We start from the raw sequence: 23,346 nt of genomic DNA, 5'->3' as shown, positions 1-23,346 counted from the left end.
TACAGGGAGACCCCACCTCAGCCGGCAGCCTGCTGACAGATGGCCTCATGGAGAGGATGTTCGGGGCCACTGAAAAAGTGGGACCTCACTGGACTGGCAGAGCAACCCTGGCTTCTGTGGAAAGTGCATTCTGTAGAACAGAGCTTTAAGGGGAAATCTATACCCTAGAATTTGCAATGTGTCTACGTGGGGGGGAGGGAAGCGGGGGTGTCTTTTAAAGCACAGGCGATAAAACACACTTTAAGCTGTTGCCTTTACTGAACTCACTTAGAATCCAAAAGTCTATTGTCATTCTCTAATTGAGAATGTACTTCCAATCTTCTTTGCTAACGACCCTCATGGTCTAACCCTTGTTTTTTCCTTACAATACTACATGAAAATCAGATTTGTTTTGGGGTGCCTGGGTGGCTCAGCCAGTTAAATATCTGTCTTGATCTCGGCTCAGGTCATGATCTCACGGTCGTGAGACTGAGCCACGAGTTGGGCTCTGTGCTGAGTGTGGAATGTGCTGGGGATTCTCTCCCTCCCTCTCTCTCTGCCTCTCCCCCACTCATGCACATGCGCTCTCTCAAAATAAAAAATTAAACATTTTTTAAAAACCAGGTTGATGGGGGATGGGAGGGAGGGGAGGGGAGGGGAGGTGATGGGCATTGAAGAGGGCATCTTTTGGGATGACCGCTGGGTGTTGTATGGAAACTAATTTGACAATAAATTTCATATAATAAAAAAGAAAAAAAAAAGAGAAAAGAAAACAAACAAACAAAAACCCAGATGTTGCCCTTTCCCTGCCGCCGCTGAGTCTCGCAGAGGCGGAGGCTCGGGTGCGGTCAAGATTTGGCTCCATCCGTAACCCACCGCCGTGGCCGAGGAAGGCATTGCTGCTGGGGGTGTAACGGACGTTAATACCGCTTGACAAGAGGTGCTGAAGACCGCCCTCATCCACGATGGCCTAGCACGTGGAATTCGCCCATCTTTGTGTGCTGGCATCCAACTGTGATGAGCCTATGTATGTCAGGTTGGTGGAGGCCCTTTGTGCTGAGCACCAGATCAACCTAATTCAGGTTGATGACAACAAGAGACTAGGGGAAAGGGTCGGCCTCTGTAAAACTGACACGGAGGGAAAACCTCGTGAAGTGGTTGGTTGCAGTTGTGTGGTGGTTAAGGACTCTGGCAAAGAGTCTCAGGCCAAGGATGTCATCGAGGAATGCTTCAAACGCAAGAAATGAACAAATGAACTTGACTCTTGTTCCTCAAAAAAAACAAACAAAAAAAACAAGCCAAAAAATAAAAAAATAAAAAAAATAAAAACCAGATGTTTCATATATACTGTGCAGTCTTGAGGTTTCTGGTTTAGAAAGGAACAGGGGTCAGTTGCCAGAGTGTCCTCATCAGTGAGGGCTGGTTCTGAAAAGCAGGCCTAGATCAGCGTGCCACAAATCATGCTAGGTGCTGTTAACTCCGTGGCCAACATTTCATAATCACAGAACATTTCATAAATCCCCACTTGGGGAATGAGGAAGAATAGTAAAGGTCCTGACAAGTCCTGCAGCACTTACATTTTAATAATACCATTATCACTATTTATGAGCCCTTGGCCATCCCACACACCACAGGAAGCACTTTATATGCTTCAACTCGTTTTAATTCACTTAAATCTGCTTAACCAGGCATCTCCAAAACTCATTTCTGGGAGAGCAGGTCCTAAAGCATACAGGCGTCTCTGCAGAACCTGCTGGCCCACCCTCCCACCACTCCACAAACCCTGCTGTTGTTCACGTTTATCCATGCCAAGGGCTCAGGACAGCCAATTTCCCAATGAGAGACTTTGCCCCTGTGGAGATCAGCGTGTGCCCACAGAGGTGCCCCCCCACTTGGAGCCAGCTGGGAGGACCCACACGGGCACCCAAGCCCAACACAGCTGCCCTGAACAACAATAACCCAAAAGAGGTGCCTCACCCCAAGATGAACACGGAAGAATCTTTTTTGAATTCATCAAGAATCTGAAAGAGAAAACAGAAGGAAAACACACACAAAATAAGAACATGAGACAAGTCAAGCCACTTCATGCACATGGACAGGGTTTTTTAATTAAACAATTATAACTGGCATGACTTGTAATATTTGAATATGACAGAAACTTAGGTAGAAGTCTTCTTCGCCCCCTTCTTAGTCTAATTCCTGAGAAGCAATCAATCTTAGTAATTTGATAGGTTGCCTTCTAGAATCTGTTTAGTGGATATTCATTTTAATTATACCTTATCCTATCATATTACATCCATGTCTCCAAACTTTTAGCTGTGTTTTAGGCTTTATTATTCTGCTCCTCAATCATCCTGCATCATTACTATGAAAACCCACACTGTATTCCATAATACGGACATCACTGATGTTCTGCTGTTAGACCCAGCGTTACAAAGAGTGTCCATGTATCTGTGTATTTTTGCCCGGCCGCACAAAATATTTCCATTGGGTAGACAGGGAAGCACCTGGGTACGGTGTGTGCCTGTTAACTTTGACAGATTCACCAAACTCTTCTCCAAACAACTGTCCGGACCAGCGCCCCCACCAGAGAATGCATAGCCTTTTCTACGCCCTCACTGCTGCATTTCCCGTCGGTAATATTGCAGCGAGCTAATTTTTCATCTTCAGATTCGAGAGAAGGAAAGAAGTATTGGGCAGCTTCGGTCCTGCCCTTCATGGCCACACACACACACCCCCCATACTGTCCCTGCTTCCGGTTAGGTAGCATTACCTTAATAATTTTTAATCAGGCTATGACTGGATAAGCATTTGAGAAATTCAGGGCACAGATGGACACGTAGCCACTGGCATGTTACAAACGCTAATGATAGAACTACAACTCCCAGTCTAGACTCCCCAGTCCTTTAGCCAAACTGCCTGGAGTCCAGGATGATACAAGGAAAACCAACGTTCCAGAGAAGGTATGGACAGGCCCCTGGGAAGCATCAGGAGGTCTGCGTTGGTCTGTGCACGTATGTGTTTTTATTTCTGGAAAGATGATCTACAGCTTTAATCAGCATCTCAAAGAAATGGGTCACCCAGAAAGGTTAAGAGCTGCTTTCAGAAGAGCTCACAAGTCTCCCTTCTATTTACGTGTAACTGACAGCATAGCTATTTCTTAAATTAAAAAAAAAAAAAAAAGAAGGGATTTGGGGCAGTGCGTGCTGTTATTTGGATGTTTGGCACTTAGATCACTAGATCGACACGGCGCTTCAGGCCAGATCCCTTCTAAACCCAAACCCCGAGACTGGTTTCCTTACACCTGGAGAAAGCCGGGTCTAGACTTATCCTCAATTATCTATGCTATGAGATCCTTAAAGCCAGTCTTTTCCTTTACTTCTTTTCAAGGAAGCACACAAAAAGCTCCACCCCATTTCAGCCAGGCGGGCAGTGGGGCCAAAGGAGGGGGTGCCCCGACTGCAGAGAGGCCTCCAGAGCCAGAAAACACGGGGAGAAACACCCCAGCTTCCCCTCTTGCACGCCTGTACCCCCATCCCTATCCGCCCATTTGCTGAACCTGCTGGCAGAACACCTGGGAATGAGTTTGTGGGAATGAGCCCCCCACAGGGCACAGAGTGGGACAGGGGGTAGACTGGAGGCAAAAAGGCAAATAGTACCAGCCTGAGGCTCACCTCTTGGGTAGCAGAAACAGAATTCACAGACGCAAGGCAATAGCGTAGGCCTGAGGGTAGGGGTGATGGGGAACCGAAGACAGAAGGCGTGAAGATTCCTGGGTGGGTGCATCCAGCAGCGTGGCCAGTCACGCATTCGCTGCAGTGAAGACTGGGGGAGGGGAGGAGTGTCACCAGGCCTCTCCCGAACATTCCAGCAGGAGATGCAAAGCAAGCTGGCAGTGAGACGGGCAAGTCCGGTGAGACACTGGCCCTGCCTGGGACGCACCAACCTTTGGACACGAAGAAATGAGAGACCCAGCCAAGAACGTGTGAGTGCAGAGACAGTGAGGTAAGAGGAGAATGAAGACAGCACAGTGTCTCAAAGCCAAGTGACGATATCCAGGAGAGAGTCACCAGTGATCTACGCCATGGAGCAGGCAAGATGAAGGCCACAGGACCGACCAGTGGCTCTGTTGATGTGGAGGTCACTGGTCTTAGGAAAACATCAACTGCCGTGGGGTGAGAAGCATGGAACGTGGCTGGGGCAGGGAGGGAGGCAAGGGGGACAGCAAGGTCGATGGCGCTCCTGCAAGAGGTCACTCTACGGGGCAGAGAAATGAGGCAGCAGTCAGAGGACATGCGTCAAGGAGGGCATTCTATTGATGGAAGACAGTATAGCATGTGTTACATGCGTCCCCCGAGAGATCTGTGCAAGCCCTAAGCCCCCCGCACCTGTGAACGGGACCTTATTTGGAAATAGGGTCTTTGCAGATGTGATCGAGTTAAGGCGAGGTCCTGCCGGATTACGGTGGGCCCTAGTCCAATGACTGGAGTCCTTATAAAGAGGGACACCTGGAGGCCGGCACAGACCAGGGCAAGGCGGCCACGTGATGACGGAGGCAGAGACTGGAGCGATGCGTCTCCAAGGCCAGGAGCGCCCAGGACGGCCAGCTAACACCAGAAGTGGGGAGAGAGGCAAGGAGATTCTCCCCCCGAGATTTCAGTGGGAGCTGAGTGGTGTCAGCACCCTTACTGGGAGAGAACAGAGGTCTGTTCTCTTCGGCCACTTAGCTGGGGTCTGCTGCGGCAGCCCTGACAAACTAATGGCTTGTCAGGAGCTGACACGAGGCAGCCACGACCTCAGTTACCCCCGGCACCCATCCCACCCAGAAGACAGTAAAGCGAAGCCCACTTTGGCAACAAAAAACAGGCTCCGGGAGGATGAGCAGCTGTTTTCAGATGACATACCCAGAATGTCAAGGGGCCACAATTTCAGCCCCCGTCCACCTTGGTTCATCTCCAGTGGCCTTCACAGTACGTGCAAATGCACACAAAGTGAATAATGACATCCTAGCAAGGAGAGAAGAATATTCTAGATGCTACAAGGCACACAGAGTGAAGAGACAGCAATTAGATTATGTTACCATTACCGTGTAGGGTTATGTGGTCAAATTCTACTAAACCAGGATGTCGGGGGCCCCGTGTGACTCTGGGTGATGTCCTGACCCGTCTCACCCCAGCAGAGGATCAATGAGGTCAAGAGAGATGTCTGTTTTGCTAACCACTGGGCCCTCTTGGCTCAAACATTTGTTGAATGAATGCTGAAAATAATGGGTCAATTAATTTTCTCTAGGAAAAATTTAAAGGCTACGAAAAAAGTCACCTCTGACTTTTGAGTCCCAGGAGAAGAGGCAGTTACAGCTAGACAAGGGAAGGGGCCGTGCCCAAGGATGGGGACCACAGAAGCAAGAGCCCAGAGGAATCGAGGTCAAGGAGTTGAGTCTCCCCATATGGCAGGGGCACCCTCCAGGCTGTAACTCAGCCTACACATGCTGTGCTCATTTGAGCCATTTGGTTCCAGGAGGCCAAGGGGAAAGTGGCAGTGACAGAAAAAGCTAACCAGAGGGTCACTGCCGACGTGTGCACGGTGGGTCCTTCTCCCTCCTCGCTGCCAATTCGAATAATGTGCCACATTCCCTGTCCCTGGAAGCCTCAGCCAGCATACCATCACAGAATGTGACTCACTTGTCATACGCTCACACCCATGTAAAACTCAGAAGAATAAACATTAGTCTTTCTACCAAAAGTATAATCCCAGGTATAATCGTAGAAGCTTTGCAGGCGTTTCAATTATCTTTTTCTTTGTACGTGCGTCTTACTTTTAAGTAATAGACAAAACATTACTTTGCTTATAATACCATTTATTCAAACATCAGAAATGAATTTCCTATCAAGTGCTGCCCGGTCATCTGCTTCAATACGGTCAGCGGTCAGAGGACACTCTGGGAAAGCCACCGATTCTGACCGAGATGGTCTTTCTGAAGCAGGACAGAGAGCGGGAGCACCAAAGGTCAGCGCTTCCTTCCCCCGTGTGGCATTCTGCCTCATGAAAGGCTGTTCTGAGGGCCAGCTGTGTGCAGGACACTCTGTGGGGTGACCGCTATCTCTGAGCCCTTTTAACCCTCTCACCGAGCCTGGAGGATGGGCGCTGTCACCCCCAAACAACAGACAAGACTGAGGGTGTGGACACTTAAGGCTGCTCTCAGCTACAAGTAACACTAAGGGAAGATTACTGCCACCTTAAAAAAAATTACAGCTGTTTTCTAGAACAGGCAAACAAGCAAGAGAGGATGCCTGCATTCAGACCCCGTGGGGATAGTAATGGGCGGGAGGAGGCAGTGAGTGCTTGTTTGCTGGTACCCTGCACGGGTGGGAGGGTACTTGTTCTCTGACTGGCACGGGACACAGTTTGTGTGATTACTACTTGTGAGCCGCTGGAGAGCAACTTCAAATCTTGGGTTTATGGGAACCCTTGGTGGACAGGCTTTGAAGACGGCCTTAGGATGTCCTCCTCCCTCCAGCCCTGCATTATCCCTGCCACTTGCAAAAGGCATGGGTGCACGCGATTACACGTCTATGACTACATGATGATGCCGTATACGAGTGAGCAACTGTCTTGCCAGCTTTGGGGAAGCCAGCAGCCATGTAGGCGAGCCCCATCCCTCAGGGAGCTGTGGGTGGCTTCTGGACAACAAGGAACTGAACCCTCAATCCTACACCTGTAAGGAACTAAAGGTTCCACAACTTCATGGGCTTGGAAGCAGATCTTTTCCCACTTGAGTCTCAGATGAGACCACAGCCCCCAGCTAAAATCCCGTGAGACCCCAGAGCAGAGAATCCAGCCAACGCGTGCCAGAATGCCTGAGCCCCAGAAACTGCATCATACGTGATATTGCTATCTGGCTAACGAGGAACCGTAGCACATTTCCGAAGGAATCTACTGGAGGGTCCAGAGGATGCATCGTCTGAAAGGGCAGGGCGTAAAAACAGACAGATAAACAGCAACCTGAACGCCACACCCCACCGAGGTGAAACTCAAGTCCCGGACCAAAAGCAGGAAGGAAACCAGCCAGCTGTCCTCGCTGATGATGCCCGATGCCCCACCATCACTGACCAAGGGGGACTTCGCTTGTCTGGTGGGGAGGCAGCAAGGCAGCAGTTACAAAGCTGGGTATTAAAGCATTTAAGGAAGAAACAATACGATGCTGGGTTTGCTTCAACATCATCTGAGCAGAGGGAAGTGGGCAAGGGCAAGATGAAACCCGATGGCCATGAGCTGATCATCGCTAAAGCTGTGATGGTCCACAGAGGGTTCGCATACCTTTGCCTCTGCTTATACGTGTTTGACATTCCCTTTCGTGAGAACATTTTAAAAATTAAAAAAGCCGTGTCAGTGGCTGGGCACTGAAGTCGGGCAGAGGAGCGTTCAAATCCTAGCTGTATAACCTCCAGCAAGTAGCTTCCCTGAGCTTCAGTTTCTTCATCTGTAAAATGGGGCTAATAATGGTAGGTCTCGCACAGTTGGGAAGAGGATTAAGAGCACGTACAGCACTTAGCACAGCACCCAGCGTGTAGTTCACACTTAGGAAAGGTTCGCTAAGGATCTTTTTTTATAATATTGTTAGTATAACCTAGTTAGAGGCCCATCACCCGGGGAAACACATGGGATTAACTTTCTTCTCTTCCTGCTGCTACCCAAATTTTAGAAGCTTTGAGTCTTGACAGCAGCGATGTAAGCAGGTGGTTAGACACAAGGAGGAACTGGTTACCCCAAGCTGGAAACCTACAGGTACTGCTGAGCACGAACCCACTCCTGGGTCTAGGCTTGGGGGTTGTCCATCACCCTAAACAGCCCTATCTCCCCAGAAGAGCCTAGGAAATCCAGCTGATCCTGTAAGAGCATATATCTATTGCTTTTCTCTCCTCTGTGCAGCCAGCAAGGAGCCCAGGAAGTAAATTATATGCTAACAGTAGGGGAGGGGCATTTACCTACACAAGAGTTAGTGAGGTTTCTCAAGCTGGCCACTAACTATCTATCAAGCTTGGGGTTTTGTTATTCAAATTCCAAGCCAGTTATACCCTCCAGTGGTGGAGATCAAGTGGTGGGGCCTGGTAGGCAAGGTAAATTAGCAGAGAGAAATGGGTGGTGGGTGAGAGCTGGGGCAAACCAGAGAATGCACGCTTCCTTTCTACTCATACATCCCCGTGGGGAACTCAGGAAAGACCCAGAGATAGCCAGATGTCCATTTTTTTTTAAAGCAACAGAAAAATCTAGATATTAATATGAAACTTCTTGAGTTTTAAATGTAGGCAATTCATTTCAAGAAACACTTAAACCATTAGGCCAAGTACAACAGAATGCAGGCTGAAGGTGGCGTTCTGGCCAACAGAAGCCAGCCTCTGGTACAGATGGGGCGTCTCCCCACCCAAAACCGGGCAATCAAAGACACCCCCAGAGGATTCAGGGATTCTGCAGAAATCAGACTCAACTTTCTTTCTCCTCCTTCTCCCTCTCAAACACACACGCATTAGCCTTAAAAAGGGACATTAACAACAGTGCAGGTTGAATTAAGTCTCAGGTGGAATTTTATCACAGTGGAAACAGACCGCCAGCAGGCTAACCTGCTGGGCAGATTAACCTGCGGGCAGATTAAACAGCTTTTGTGCAAACCTTGTTCTCAAGCTTCGCCTGCCGTCCGTCTGATGAGACAGCATCCTGAAATTTCAAGGCAACTGACTATAAAAACAATTGTTTGCAACTACTTATCTGGAGTGAATCAAGCTTCTTCTCAATCCTCGTCAACTGCAGACAATTGCTGTCTCCAATTGTCATTCTGGATTTCACTTGTGCATTGTCATCAAAGGTTTTCACTGTTCTCAAGAACTGATTATAAATCAAAGTTACAGATTTTGGCCTAAGAAGTGTTTTGATCAGCTTGTATGCAGTTTTTAAAAAAAATTTTTGTAATGTTTATTTATTTTTGTGAAAGAGAGAGAGAGAGACAGAGCATGAGTTGGGGAGAGGCAGAGAGAGAGGGAGACACAGAATCCGAAGCAGGCTCAGGCTCTGAGCTGTCAGCACAGAGCCCGACACGGGGCTCAAACTCACAAACCGCGAGATCATGACTTGAGCTGAAGCCAGACACTTAACCCACTAAGCCACCCAGGCGCCCCAGCTTTTTTTTTTTAAGGTTTCATATAAAAAAGGGGAACAGGGTGCCTGGGGGGACTCAGGCCGTTGAGCATCTGACTGTTGACTTCAGCTCAGGTTATGATCTCGCAGGTTGTGAGTTCGAGCCCCACATCGGGCTCTGTGCTAGCAGTGTGAGGCCTACCTGGGATGCCGTCTCCCTCGCTCTCTGTCCCTCCCCTGCTTGCTCTCTATCGCTTTCTCAAATAACAATACAAAAAAACTTAAAAAAATAGGAGGAGGAAAGTTACATAATTTTTAAAGTTTTATAAGCAACGGCTTGATTGAATACCTTTATTTTATAAAGGTGGCTGAGTGAAAGAGAAAAAGTTGTCTTTCCTCAAAATCACCTGGTCAGCCAAGGCCAATTTAGGGGCTGACATCCGGGTCTTTCAATCCCCAAAGCTTATAGTCTTCCTACTCTCCTTGGCAAATCAAGAAGTAATATATGAAAACAACCCCAGTGAAGTAGAATTTTTTTACTCTATTAAAGAATGTATTTTTTCCCAATGTAGGCAGACGGCCAGCAGTGACCCATCAGAAAGCCTCACCCTGTGCCCACCTGCAGGCCTGCATGCAGAAGGCAATTACTAAGTGTCTTCTCAGGATTTTCATGCTCATCACTTAAAAATGCCTGCACTCTTCACTGCCCCACCCCCAGCCCTCATTCAGTGCTGCCTAGAGCCCGGTGGGAATCCCCGCCCCCATTACACAGATAAGAGACTGAGGCTGAGAATCGTGCGTGGCCAGCCCCAGATCACACAGCTCATAGGAGAAACCAGATCCTCTGGCTCCAAGTCCTATGTTCTCCCTGCTTTGGACCCACCCCTGCTACCTGCAAAGCCCTTTTCCAACAACCTCCTGCTTGCGGGATGAGTGCTGCCTGCCAGGCACTGTGCTCCATGCACTGCAATGAACAATCCTTCTTTTTAAGCTCTACGCTTTATGGGATTTTTTAAAATGTATGTGTGAGAGAGAAAGAGAGAGAGAGAGCAGGGGAGGGGCAGAGAGAGACAATCTCAAGCAAGTTCTACCCTGCCAGCACAGAGCCTGATGCGGGGCTCGATCCCACGAACCTCGAGATCATGACCTGAGAAGAAACCAAGAGCCGGATGCTTAACCAGCTGAGCCCCCCAGACGCCCCTATGGGACTCTCTTTTTATTGCAAAAGTAATGTACTCCTTGGAATGAGTCAGAGAGAACAGGGGTGTGCAAAGAAAAATTCAGTGATCTCTCCTGCCCATCCTCCTAAACCCCTTCAGTGCATACACGAAATCAACATTAAACATAAAAACACACATAGACATATGGAGGGGGATTACTCTAGGCAGATTTTGGTTTTGTTTTTTATCAGACCTGGTTCCTCATGTGAATCTGCTGCTGGTTTTGCTCACAAAACACCATGAACATCCCTCCAGATCGACACACACACAGATTCAGGCTTCATAATCAGCTGCATGATGCTGTGAGCTATGGATGGACCACAGTTTACTCAGCCATTTCTCTCCTGAGAAGCATGCAGAAGGCTCCCAGCTATTTTGCTGGCATAAATAATGCTGCAATAAACACTCTACCACTCAATTCCTAGGTCCCAGTGCCCTTATTTGTCTAAAACAGAGTCCCCAAAATGCCACCGTCAGGTCAAAATGTATGCACATCTTATTTTAAAATGGCATATTATCCGAATGAAAAATTATTCTCATTAAAAAATGAATAAAAGCATAAAAAGAAGGAACACACACATAATCCCTCTACCCAGAGATGGTTACTCTTCATAATTTGATAAATTTCCTTTGCAGAATGAGATCATGCAGTGGAGTTAGCTGAACTTAATAGGCTCAGATTAAATTCCAACCAGACTTGTCACATTCCCACCAGGAAGGTATGAGAGAGCCATTTCCCTCCGCTCCGATTTCCCCTCAGCTCTCTCACGCCAACCTGACGGACACAAACAGTGAGTCGCAGCCACTCCCACGGTCTACTTCCTTGACTAGAAGGGACACTCAACGCTTCTCGTGGGTTTCTTAGGAGCATGCTGGACTTTGACACACAGGGGAAACGAAAACATCATTGATCATTTGCCCAAGAATCGTCTTACCGACTTTTGCTGCTCAAACATAAGATTTTTATAGAAAAGGTGGAACTGCTCAAAGCTGAGTTCATCTTTGTGAGCGCCGATTTCCTGTAAATTAAAAGAAAAAGTAACCACTCGGTCTCTGAGGTTCCCTACAAGAACACCGCTCCACTATTAACAGGCAGGACCGCCCTTCGACAGCACTGGCTGAAAGCAAACTCGCAGTCTTCTGAAGTCAAACTGTTCACAGGTTTCCGAATTTATCTGCCTAGAGAACATAACCACCAGGAGTCCCACCAGGTAAGACCCTGGCCTTGAACCCCAGAATAAGAGTCTCGGCCAGAATCCCAAGGGCAGTAATACTTTCTGGGGGCAGGAGACATTTCCAAATCTAGACCTAGAGCAGGGTCCGTACATATAGGTCATTCTAAAAGCCAGGGAAAACTAACCAGGCCTTTGGACTTAAGAGTTCAACTCCAGTCAAGGCTTGTCCCCTGAACTGCTTAATGGCTTTGGGTCATTTACTTGAACCTTTCAGACCCTCAGTTTCTTCATCTGTAAAATGGGAAAACTACCACTACCCTCCCTAGGACTTCCCTGGAACCAAATCAGTAAGGTCTATGTATCACCTGCTCAGTAAGGGCTTGATAAAGAGCCAGGTTCCAGGGGGCTGCCTGGGTGGCTCAGTCGGCTGAGCGTCTGACTCTTGGTTTGGGCTCAGGTCATGATCTCATGGTTCATGGCCTCAGGCCTCATGTTGGGCTCCACGCTAACAACAGGGAGCCTACTTGGGATTCTCTGTCTCCCTCTCTCTGTGCCCCTCCAGGGAGCTCGCGCGCGCGCTCTCTCTCTCTCTCTCAAAATAAATAAATGCATAAAGACTCCTGGGGCGCCTGGGTGGCTCAGTCGGTTAAGTGTCCAACTTCAGCTCAGGTCACGATCTCGCGATCCGTGAGTTCGAGCCCCGTGTCGGGCTCTGGGCTGATGGCTCAGAGCCTGGAGCCTGCTTCCGATTCTCTGTCTCCCTCTCTCTCTGCCCCTCCCCCGTTCATGCTCTGTCTCTCTCTGTGTCAAAAATAAATAAAACGTTAAAAAAATATATATATATAAAGATTCCTGTGATGCGGTCATCGATGGTGAATGCTTCTCCCACCTCTGTTTCGGCCTTCTTTTAAATTTTTTTTTTTCAACGTTTTTTATTTATTTTTGGGACAGAGAGACAGAGCATGAACGGGGGAGGGGCAGAGAGAGAGGGAGACACAGAATCGGAAGCAGGCTCCAGGCTCCGAGCCATCAGCCCAGAGCCTGACGCGGGGCTCGAACTCACGGACCGCGAGATCGTGACCTGGCTGAAGTCGGACACTTAACCGACTGCGCCACCCAGGCGCCCCATTGGCCTTCTTAAAATAGTTGGAATGTTTTAGGCAGGTCGAAAGATGGCTTGATAGCCATAAGGTGGGTTAACACTTCCAAGAGCCCACTGGTACTGAAATGAATGCACATTCTTGGCTAAGGAAGCCTGTACCTGGGGCTGCCACTGACAAGGCCGTGTGAGTCCTGCCATTGGGACCAGCGGAATGGAGAGTCACTGGGCTCCGTGACAAGGGTTGGGACCTCTCAGAGCACCACAAAGGGTGCCTACCCATCACCTCCGTTCTTATGCACTCAAGAAAGCCCCCCTCGCCCTACTCTACACCCCCACTCTTAGAGTCACCACCTGCCACAGATCTACCAACAGCTCCATTATGCAAGAACATAAACAAACTAAGTGATGGCGGGGAGCAGGGGTGGATGGGAAGTGGGGGGGTGGGCAGAGAAGAGCTAACTCCAAGTATGTTGGGAGGACTTGCATACAAAATGCCACATCCCTGACAACCTACGTAAGGAAACTTCCATGATAGTTTCAAAACAAAACAAAACAAAAAAACCCACGTGTTCAACATTACTTGAAGGAAAGCAGGCTGTGCGATGGTGAGGGAAAGGGAAGGCTATACCGTGGGAACATCCCAAGTCAAGCAGCTCTGCAAACGTGGTCCTCAAGGAGGATGTTGTTTGCTAGGATTGCAAACATGGGCCTACGACCTCCAGGGGGTCCCTCTGTCTCAACTGAGACAGAGGAATCAGGAGGTGAAGGATCCTCCTGGGCACCATTCAGCGGGGCTCAAAGGCTAAGCGACCCGAAAATTCACAAAATCACCACGCCAAGCCATGAAACTTACCACAAACTTATCTTTGAGGAACTTGGCACTGTTCACTTTGAAGTTGACCAGGGGCAAGATGGTCTTCAGCTCCCGGAGGGTGATGCTGCAAAAGAGGGAAACCCCAGCTCTATCCACCTCGAGGGGCTTGAGAGGCTGTTCCCATCCACTCCACCCTCAGGAGCCCCGTGAGAAGACGGGCCGGACACAAGAGACCTTGGACTCAAGGGGGCTGATGCCACGATGCGCAAGGCTGGTCTCCACACTTCAGGGATGGCTGTGGACTCAGGTCACTTAAGAGATTCACAGGGTGAGCAGAACATGGTATCAGGTGCCCAGAAAGCTTTGCAGATAGGAAATGTCCCAGGGGTTCAAACGAAGGGGAGATCGATGAAGGCCAGAGGGCGAGGGGGAAGGAGCTGACCTTATTCAAGCACCTGCGATGTGCCAGGCAATAACGTTACCTAACCCCTCACTACACTTGACCCCTCAACACAGTAAGCATCACCCACCCTCAGGGTTCAGAACAGGCCACGGGGTGGTGTTTGAGGGGGGAGGGCACACTGCTCGAGGTCAGAGCTGGGTGACGGCAGGGCTTGGGTTTGAATCAAATCCCAAAATGTACAGTCATCTAGACCACATCACAGAAATATTCATGCATGTTTTTTGCTAGGCCAGGTGGCAAGTTCAGGTTCAGAGCCAAGAAAGGGAGAGCGCATTCCGAGCAAAGGAAATAACCATACTGGGGACACCTGAGTGGCTCAGGGAGCTCAACATCCGACTTCAGCTCGGTTCATGATCCTGTAATTCGCAGGTTCGAGCCCCACTTTAGACTCTATGCTGACGGCTCAGAGCCTGGAGCCTGCTTAGGATTCTGTGTCTCCCTCTCTCTGTGCCCCTCTCCTGCTCACACTCTGTTTCCCTCCTTCTCAAAAATAAGTAAAACATTAACAAAAATTGTTTTTTAAAAAAGAAATAACCATACTGGGGCGCCTGGTGACTCAGTCGGTCAAGCGTCCAACTCTTGATTTCGGCTCAGGTCATGATCTCAGGGTTCCTGAGTTCAAGCCCCAGATCAGGCTTTGTGCTTACAGTGCAAAGCCCACTTGAGGTCTTCTGTCCCCCCCCCCCCCCCCCCCCCTCCCCTGCTCGCGTGCTTTGTCTCTCAAAAAATAAAACGTTTCAAAAGTAAAAAAGAAATAACCGTGCTAGCAATAACAGCAGTGATGGCTGAAACCGAAATAGCGCATACTCAACGCTAGGCACCATTCCAGGGGACAGGGACACACACACTCATTCGATGCCCTGCCACCTTACGAGGCCCACACCGTTAGCACCTCCATATTCCAGCTGAAGAAACAGGCTCAGAGAGGCTGGGCACTGGGACGTGGAGGACGTGAACTCCAGGGCAGCTGCCTGTAACCACCGCACGTTACTTCCCCTCTGGGAACAGCATGAACGGTGGGGAGGTATACGGGGTTAGGGTGGTGGGTCAAGGGCATGAGATCCAGACCCCTGTGGCCGCAGAGCCGGGCGTCTGGCAGAGTGAGAGACGGTGGTCCGGGGGAGCTGTTGGTGTGGTCAACAAAAACTGCTCTGTGTTCTGGAGACGTCAGGCTGGACAGGGCTGTGCACGGCCAAGGAAGGAAGCCTGCCCAGGATGTGGGCAGAAAATGGCCCAGTTTCCCCAACGCTGCCAACTCGGCCTCTGCTGGTACATCCGGAAGGAAGCAGCACGTTCTACTCAGCAGCTGCCCCTGGAGGCGACTACATGAGACGCTGGTCATCTCAGTGTCCCCATGGCCAGCCGTTTTACCTCTAGTCTAACAGCCCCCCTAACATCAGACTCCTTTACCTGCAAGATGCTTCCCTACCCTCCACTACTCCAGGGCCTGCACCGAGGGCTTTCCCAGAGACACTGAGAGCACCCATGTCAGGAGTGGCTGGCTGGGCACAGAATCAAGCCGGCTGCCTGAGACCCCCATCCTGACCCAGCCCCCGGGGGTGTCCGGGAAGAACCCGGCCAGGGTAGGATGAACAGAGAAGAGCAGCAGGGGCTGGCACCACGAGACGGGACAGGGAGGGGGTCTGGTCAAGCTGGTGTCCCTGCAGCGCTCATCCAGGATCAAGGAAGAGGTCAGAGTCCCCTTGGGGACCCAGAACCTCGAGGCAGAAACAGGGCCAAGAACCCTCCCCACATCAGGCACCAACACAGGGGGGCTGGGAGCCAATGGAGCAAATACAGGGTCTGGGGTAAGGAGACACTGAGCAACGGGGCATCTGAATCCACCGGCTGTGGAAGTCCCACCTTACCGCACAACAGGTGAACCCCCAGGTAAAGGGGGGGGGGGCAAAGAGCTTCCTTGGGCCCCCGTGCCGGGACTTTGCCACCCCACTCCCCTCCCCACACTCCCACCCCCATCCCCGGGCCTGTGGCTGTGCACTGCAGAGCCTGACCATGAGCAAGAACAAGCACGGAGACTCCCCAGCTGCTGGAGGGGAGGAACCCAGCAGCCCCAACTTCACCGCTCTCCCCGTCTGGGACTTGTCATGAGATGAAGAGTGCGCCTCACCAGGGTCACATCCAGCATGCGATGACTAGTCAGTCAGAGTGAGCAGCTCTCTGATGACCTCAATGGAGGACGGCTCTACAGGCCGTGCTTGTGACCATGGCAGCCCATCTCCTTCTACCCCCTCCACACCCACAGGTGTCCGTCCACCCCCACACCCACCCCAGTAAGCTTCCCACACACAAACCCACGTTTTAGACTCTGCTTCCTACAGGCTCGGCCAGTGACAGCCGGTTGGGAACCAGGGCGATTCCCTTGGAGAGGGAAGACTAGACATGATCCCCGCCATGGGCCACAAAGGGCCCTCCGTCTTCCCTGGAAGACATCACTCTACCATGGTGGCATCTTCCCTTGTCGGCCTGGCACGGTCCCAGCTCCTACAGCACCGCATCCCAGCAGCCCTTACCATGCTGCCCAGGGTTTGCAGCCCCAGGAAACTTATCTGCCCCCCTGAGGCTGGATCAACATCTCCACCACCCTAGGCTTCTTAGAGCAAGAAGGACAATAATAAGCCTATGTCGTGCCCAACCTAAGTCAGGCACCGCCTAAATGCTTTTCACATACCGACCCACTGAAACCTCACACCAGGAACTATTCTCTCTCTTCTACAGACAGATTAGAGAGCTAAGGCACAGAGAAATTGAATAATTCACCCAAACTCACACAACCAGTAAGTGTCCAAGCAGAGATTCAAACCTCACCACCGCCCAACTTTCTATGATGATGGAAATGTTCTAGATCTGCGCTGTGCAATGTAGCAGCCGCTACCCACATGTGGCTACTGGCCATCTGAAATGTGCCTAGCATGACCGAGGAACTAAAATTTTACTCTTATTTAATTTTAATTAATTTAAATAGCCACACGTAGCTAGGGGGCGCCATACTGGACAGAGCAGCTCTAGAAGCTTGGTTGTCCAGGTAGGGTCCCTAGACCAGCGGCACCAACATCAGCTGGGAGTTTGTTCGAAATGCAAATTCTTGAGCCCCAGGCCAGACCTAGTGAAGGAGAATCTGTGCAGGGGAGACTGCACACCTAAGGCTAACGCCCCGCGCCCCCAGGACGTCCCAATGTGCTGGGGCCACAATGTTAACTGCCTGGTAGCTATCTGCATGCCTGCTGACTGACAGACCTGGACCCACACACCTGCCCCCCACCTGCAACCCCTGCCCCCTTCTGCCTCCTGAAGACCTAACACAGTCTGCCCTCTGTCCCTGCCAGCATGAAGAATAAAGCGCAGCATTCAGCCTGTGCAAATCCAACGTTATATACCAAGGGGCAAAAGGCAAAGGAGGGAAAGAAATGTCCACAGGCGACAATCTGCTACCAGCCCTTGAGGCTGCTATCCGTCTGTGGGACTCAGAGCCTGTGACCCTCACACCTGGTAACACAATTCCAGGGGCCCTCAAAGAAGGCTCAGGGGGTTTTCTCAAGGTATATTTTAAAAAAAATTTTTTTAATGTTAATTTCTCTTTGAGAGAGACAGCGAGCAAGCACGCATGTGTGCACGCTGGGGAGGGGCAGAGAGAGAGGGAGACACAGAATGGGAAGCAGGCTCCGGGCTCCGAGCTGTCAGCACAGAGCCTGATGCAGGGTTCAAACCCACCAACTGTGAGATCATGACGTGAGCCGAAGTCGGTCACTTAACCAACTGAGCCACCCAGGCACCCCTCAAGGTATATTTTGACCACAGAAATTTCCCCCTTTTGCACCAACCTCAGAACATAATTCCCAGGTAAGAGACAACTCAACTCTAAAGGCTCAAAGATGGAGTGGGGCTGGGTCTCTAAAAATCTAGCCAAGAGTTATGGTGAAAGCACTAACACCTTTGACTCAGTGTCCCCAGGCCTGGAAATGTCTTAAGGAACTCTTTCAAAGCTAGAACGTTCCATCTGCTCAATGTTATGTGTAGGAATAAAAGGTAGAACTTTCATCCAACAAACACTAGGAACACCAAACCAGTCAGACCTCTGACCTCAAAGAGCCTCCACCAACGTGAGCAGCAACTAGAAGGGAGGACTCAAGAAAAGTGGAGCACGTCCGCCCAATGGGGACTAGGCAGCCATGGCACAAGGCTAAGAATCCTACAGAGACCCAAAAAATGCTTCTTATGAGCGTCATGTCATAGGTTCACTATGAAGACAACTCGGTGAAAATGTGAACCTAAGGAAGAACTGGACATAACTTAAATGACACACAAAAGACAACTTTTCAAACCAAGTATCACCTTTCCATTGGTTGATTCCTAATGTAGGCACTGACATCATGTTCCTGAAGAGGTGAAATGAAACATGTATGTTCTTACGGTTTAACACGAGGTGAAGTCAGTTTAACTCTCCCCTCCTTCAGGGTGGGCTGGACTCAAGAGATTTAGTCCCCAAGAACAGGGTTGGGGACGACTTTACAAAGGAGAAATCTTCCGACACCACCTTGGCCAGGTGATTAAGCACTGCATGGCCGCGGATGAGCCGCACCGGGAGCACACACTACTCAATGTGACAGAACGAACGAGAACTTCACCTCTGTGGTACTCTTCCCCAACACCCGCAGCCACAGCCTACCTGTCACTCCAGCCTAATCACGACAAAAAGGTCAGACCAACACGAACCAAGGGCTGTACTACAACATACCTGAGATGTGCTGCTCAGAAGTGTCAAGGTCAGGAAAGACTGAGAAATGGTCACGGACCAGAGGAGACCAAGGGACAGAACAACGAAGTGTAACGCCGGGCCCCTGGACTGGATCTCGAACCAGGAAAAGGATGTCAGTGGGAAAACACTGAGCCCCAAATAAAGTCCAGGGCTCAGTTCTGAGTCACATACCAATGCTGGTTTCTTAGTTTTGACAAATACATCATGACGAGGCGTGATGTGAGCATTAGAGAAAGCGGGAGGAGGATTTGGGAACTCCCTGTAAGATCTTTGCAACTTTCCTCTAAATGAAAAATTATTCCAAAATTTAGAAATTACAAAAGAAAAGGATACAAGATCGTGAGTGCAATTAGATTTTGATAAAGTCAAATGAATAAGTAAAAAGAAGCTGAAGATGAAAATCTACTGAAAAAAATTATAGCTGGAGTTAACAGTGCTTACCATTTAATATCCAATTTATACTTTTTTTTCTAGTTTTCAGTATTTATAAAGTTTCCTAGAACTAATAGGAGTTACTTTCATATTTTTTTGAAAATTCGCTTTTTCAAAGGTAATTATAAATAATTTTTTAAAAAATCACTTTTTCGGGGCACCAGCATGGCTCAGTCATTTAAGCGTCCAACTTCAGCTCAGGTCATAATCCCATGGTTTGCGGGTTTGAGCCCCGTGTCAGGCTCTGTGCTGACAGCTCAGAGCCTGGAGCCTGCTTCAGATTCTGTGTCTCCCTCTCTCTCTCTGCCCCGCCCCTGCTCACGCTCTTTCTCTTTCTAAAGTAAATAAACATTTAAAAAAATAATAATAAAATAAAAATAAAAAATTCACTTTTTCAAAAGGTAATATAAATAACAGCATGAACATGAAAAATAAAATATTGTGTCTCAGGGTCAGTGCTTGAAAGCTGAAGAAGGACTAAAATCATGAGGTGAACTTTTGAAATGGGCAAAGGATCTGAACAGACATTTCTCCAGAGAAGACAGGCAAAACTAAAAAGCATGTGAAAAGATGCTCAACATCCCTAGTCATGAGGAAGATGCAAAGCAAAACCAAAATGAGCTACTATTTCACACCCACTAAAGTGGCTGTTATTTGAAAGAAAGGGAGGGAGGGAGGGACGGAGGGAGGGAGGGAGGGAGGGAGGAAGGGAGGGAGGGAGGGACGGAGGGACAGAGGGAGGGAGGAAGGAAGGAAGAGGAAAGTAACTTGACAAGCAAGTGGCAAAGACTGGAGCCCTTGTGCCCTGCTGGTGGCTGTGTCAGTCTGCACCTGCCGTGGGAAACGGTAAAGCAGTTTGTCTAAGACTTGAACAGTATGGGGGGTGCCTGGGTGGCTCAGTTGGGTGAAGTGTCTGACTCTTGATTTCGACTCAAGTCACGACCTCACAGTTTCATGAGTTCGAGCCCAGCACTGGGCTCTGTGCTCTCTCTGTCTCTCTCAAAATAAATAAATAAACTTAAGGGGCGCCTGGGTGGTACAGTTAAGCACCCGACTTCGGCTCAGGTCATGATCTTGCTGTTTGTGGGTTCGAGCCCCACATGGGGCTCTGCTGTCAGCTGAGAGCCTGAAGCCAGCTTCGGATTCTGTGTCCCCTCTCGTTCGGCCCCTCCCCAACTCATGCACTGTCTCTCTCTCTCTCTCTTTCAAAAGTAAATAAGCATTAAAAATTATTTTAAAAATATATAAACTTAAAAAAAAAAAAAGAACAGTACTACCATTTGATTCCACAAATCCACTTCTGGAAAACGTACACAGGAACTGAAAACAGGGGCATGAACATTCACGTTCAAAGGAACAATACTCACAACAGCCAAAAGAGGAAGGCTATTAAAGTGTCCATCAACAGATGCACGGACAAACAAAACATGGTCTGCACCTATGGCGGAATATTATGCAGCCTGAAAAAGGAAATTCTGACACCTGCTACAGGAACATGGATGAACCATGAAGATGTCCTGAGTGAAACAAGCCAGGAAGACAAATACTGCCTAATTCCACACGTACGAGGTGCCCAGAGCAGTCACACCCCATGGAGACAGAACGGAGAAGAGAGGTGATCAGGGCGGGGGAGGAGGAGAGGGGCAGGTACCGTTCACGGGGACGGAGTTTCAGTCCCGTAAGGAGAAAAGAGCTCTGAAGCCAGATGGCAGTGGATGCACAACAGCACGAATGTACTTCATCTCACAGAGGCATACGCTTAAAATGGTAGATCTTACCATAATCAAATTCAATAGTTTATAGGGCACCTGGGTGGCTCAGTCAGTCAACCGTCCGACTTCAGCTCAGGTCATGATGTCCCAGTTCGTGGGTTCGAGCCCTGTGTCGTGCTCTGTGCTGACAGCTCGGAGCCTGGAGCCTGTTTCAGTTTCGATATCTCCCTCTCCCTCTCTTTCTCTCTCTCTCTCTCTCTCTCTCTCTCTCTCTCTCTCTCTGCCCCTCCCTCCCTCCTGCTCTGTCTCTCTCTCTCAAAAACAAATAAAACATTAACTTTTTTTTTTTTTTAAATAAGAAGTGGGGCACCTGGGTGGCTCAGTCAGTTGAGCGTCCGACTTCGGCTCAGGTCATGATGTCCCAGTTTGTGGGTTCGAGCCCCATGTCGTGCTCTGTGCTGACAGCTCGGAGCCTGGAGCCTGTTTCAGTTTTGATATCTCTCTCTCTCTCTCGTTCTCTCTCAAAAACAAATAAAACATTAACATTTTTTTAAAAAAAATAAGAAGTGGGGCACCTGGGTGGCTCAGTCAGTTGAGCGTCCGACTTCGGCTCAGGTCATGATCTCACGGTCTGTGAGTTCAAGCCCCACGTCGGGCTCTGTGCTGACAGCTCTGAGCCCAGAGCCTGTTTCGGATTCTGTGTCTCTCCCTCTGACCCTCCCCCATTCGTGCTCTGTCTCTCTCTGTCTCAAAAATAAATAAACATTAAAAAAATAATAATAATAAAATTAAAAAAATAAGAAGAAAAGCACCACCAAGCAGTGATGGGGGAGCCCCCATCCTGGTGGCACGCCCAGCAAGCTGGGTTACTGCAGACGAGTCAGGTCACTCCTCTTGGCCTCAGTGTCCTCATGAAATGGGCCACGAGGCACCCAGCTCAGCAGTCTGAACATTCCAGAAGCCCCTGCAACTCCAAGAGCACCCTGGCCGCTGCAAGCCCAGGTCTCCACAAACACCAGCTGCTACCTTTTTGCCTCTGGATGCGCTCGACGGTGAACGAGGCGGGCTGGCCGAGACGAGTGCCGAGAAGCTGGGCACCGCCTGGGCCCGACGGCCTCGAGCCCGCCGCCCGCCCGGGGGTCTTTCCTTGGCTTCTGCCACTCCTTTGTTTTCCTTCAGGAAACGCCATCGGTCGTGGGCGACAGGAAGGGAGGGGAAACTGGCAGAGCAGAAGTCGGTCGCCCTGCAGCTGGCACCTCGGTCGGAGTTCCTCTGGAAAAACTCCACCCGGGCCTCCCAGAACCACAGGAAAGGTGGCGTTTTCCACATGTTGACAGAGCGGCGGGGCTCTGCCCGAGGAGAGCAAAGTCGGGGAGAGTGAACGGTGAAGCCAGGAACAGGGCGTCAAGTCCAGAAACTGACTTCCTCTCTGCTGAAGGTTCTGGTCGATGGAAAGACGGACCTCTGAGCGGGAATGCATTCTGAGCGGGACAGCCAGAGGGAGGCTTCCGTGTCTTGACAAGATGGAGAGGCGGACTTCCACACCAAAGCAGCAACCCTGTACCCGGCGTGCACGCAGAGAGGGCCCGGGGGGGCTCCACCTGTCACCCCTGTGCCAAGCCCAACGATGAATCACCTCGAAGCCACACAGAAAGGAAACACAAGGGAGGCCCCACCTCGGAGGCTGAAAGAGACCAGTGTGAACAAAATCCTCTGACGCGGGGACCCCCCACCCCAGATCCACCTGCGTTAACACCAGGGCACAGCCCGGGGTGTGGGGCCACACGGTGACTGCTGGACAGGTGGACGAGGGAGGGGGGCGCAGAACACGGAGCGTGTTTCTGCAGACCTAACGACATGGCTGAACGTTTCACCACCACGGGTTACAGTTTCTCCGACGTCCCGTCGGACGGCGTACGTGGAACAAACCACGGAGGAGGCGCGTCCAAACTCTGACATCACCGGGTGATGGAGGACAGCGGCCTGACCCCCAGGAGCCTGCGAGATGGAAAGGGGACACCCGGGGACAGGTGGCAAGGCTAGCTGCGACCTCGCATACCGCACTGACATACCTTAGCGGAGAAAAGGAGGAAGGAAAATCACTTAAAACTTGAAGAAAAAGAGCCTCTTTTGTGAGGCTCAAATGATACGTTAATTGTAAGTGCTGAGCACAGTATCTAGTGTGTGGGGGCTCGATAAATGGTGGCTTGTATCAGTTTATTATTAATAACAACTGGATCATAACCTAAAAAAACAGATGAGAGCATCTTCAACTTCACTCATAAATAAATACAAATTTAAGCAAAAATCTGCCGTTGCCTTTCACCCATAGGTCATCACGGGTCAGTCCGGTGATACAGGGCATAGGGAAAGGGGTGCCCTCCTGACCGCTGGGACAAATGCTAACTGCTACCACCTCCCTCAAAATGGTAGACCAGAGGGGCGCCTGGGTGGCTCGGTCGGTTAAGCGTCCGACTTCGGCTCAGGTCACGATCTCACGGTCCGTGAGTTCGAGCCCCGCGTCGGGCTCTGTGCTGACAGCTCAG

The 23,346-nt window shown here is 50.0% G+C and overlaps 1 protein-coding gene and 1 pseudogene across 2 annotated transcripts in view; one reads left to right on the top strand and one right to left on the bottom strand.

The window, feature by feature from the left end:
• PLCG2 (phospholipase C gamma 2) overlaps nt 1-23,346 on the bottom strand; it is a 156,476-nt gene that overhangs the window by 72,130 nt on the left and 61,000 nt on the right. For both annotated transcript variants that reach the window (XM_042918264.1, XM_042918265.1), the window contains exons 6-8: nt 13,459-13,543; nt 11,264-11,347; nt 1,957-2,000 (exon numbers count right to left, since the gene is read on the bottom strand). In XM_042918264.1, coding sequence (XP_042774198.1) covers nt 1,957-2,000; nt 11,264-11,347; nt 13,459-13,543 — 213 coding nt within the window. The remainder of the gene's footprint in view (nt 1-1,956; nt 2,001-11,263; nt 11,348-13,458; nt 13,544-23,346) is intronic.
• On the top strand, nt 851-1,946 carry LOC122208781 (annotated as a pseudogene).

Source organism: Panthera leo, chromosome E2, assembly GCF_018350215.1.
Source record: "Panthera leo isolate Ple1 chromosome E2, P.leo_Ple1_pat1.1, whole genome shotgun sequence".
Classification (NCBI taxonomy): Eukaryota; Metazoa; Chordata; class Mammalia; order Carnivora; family Felidae; genus Panthera; species Panthera leo.
Note: the sequence above shows the minus strand (reverse complement) of the source record. Positions and strands in the feature narration are given on the sequence as shown.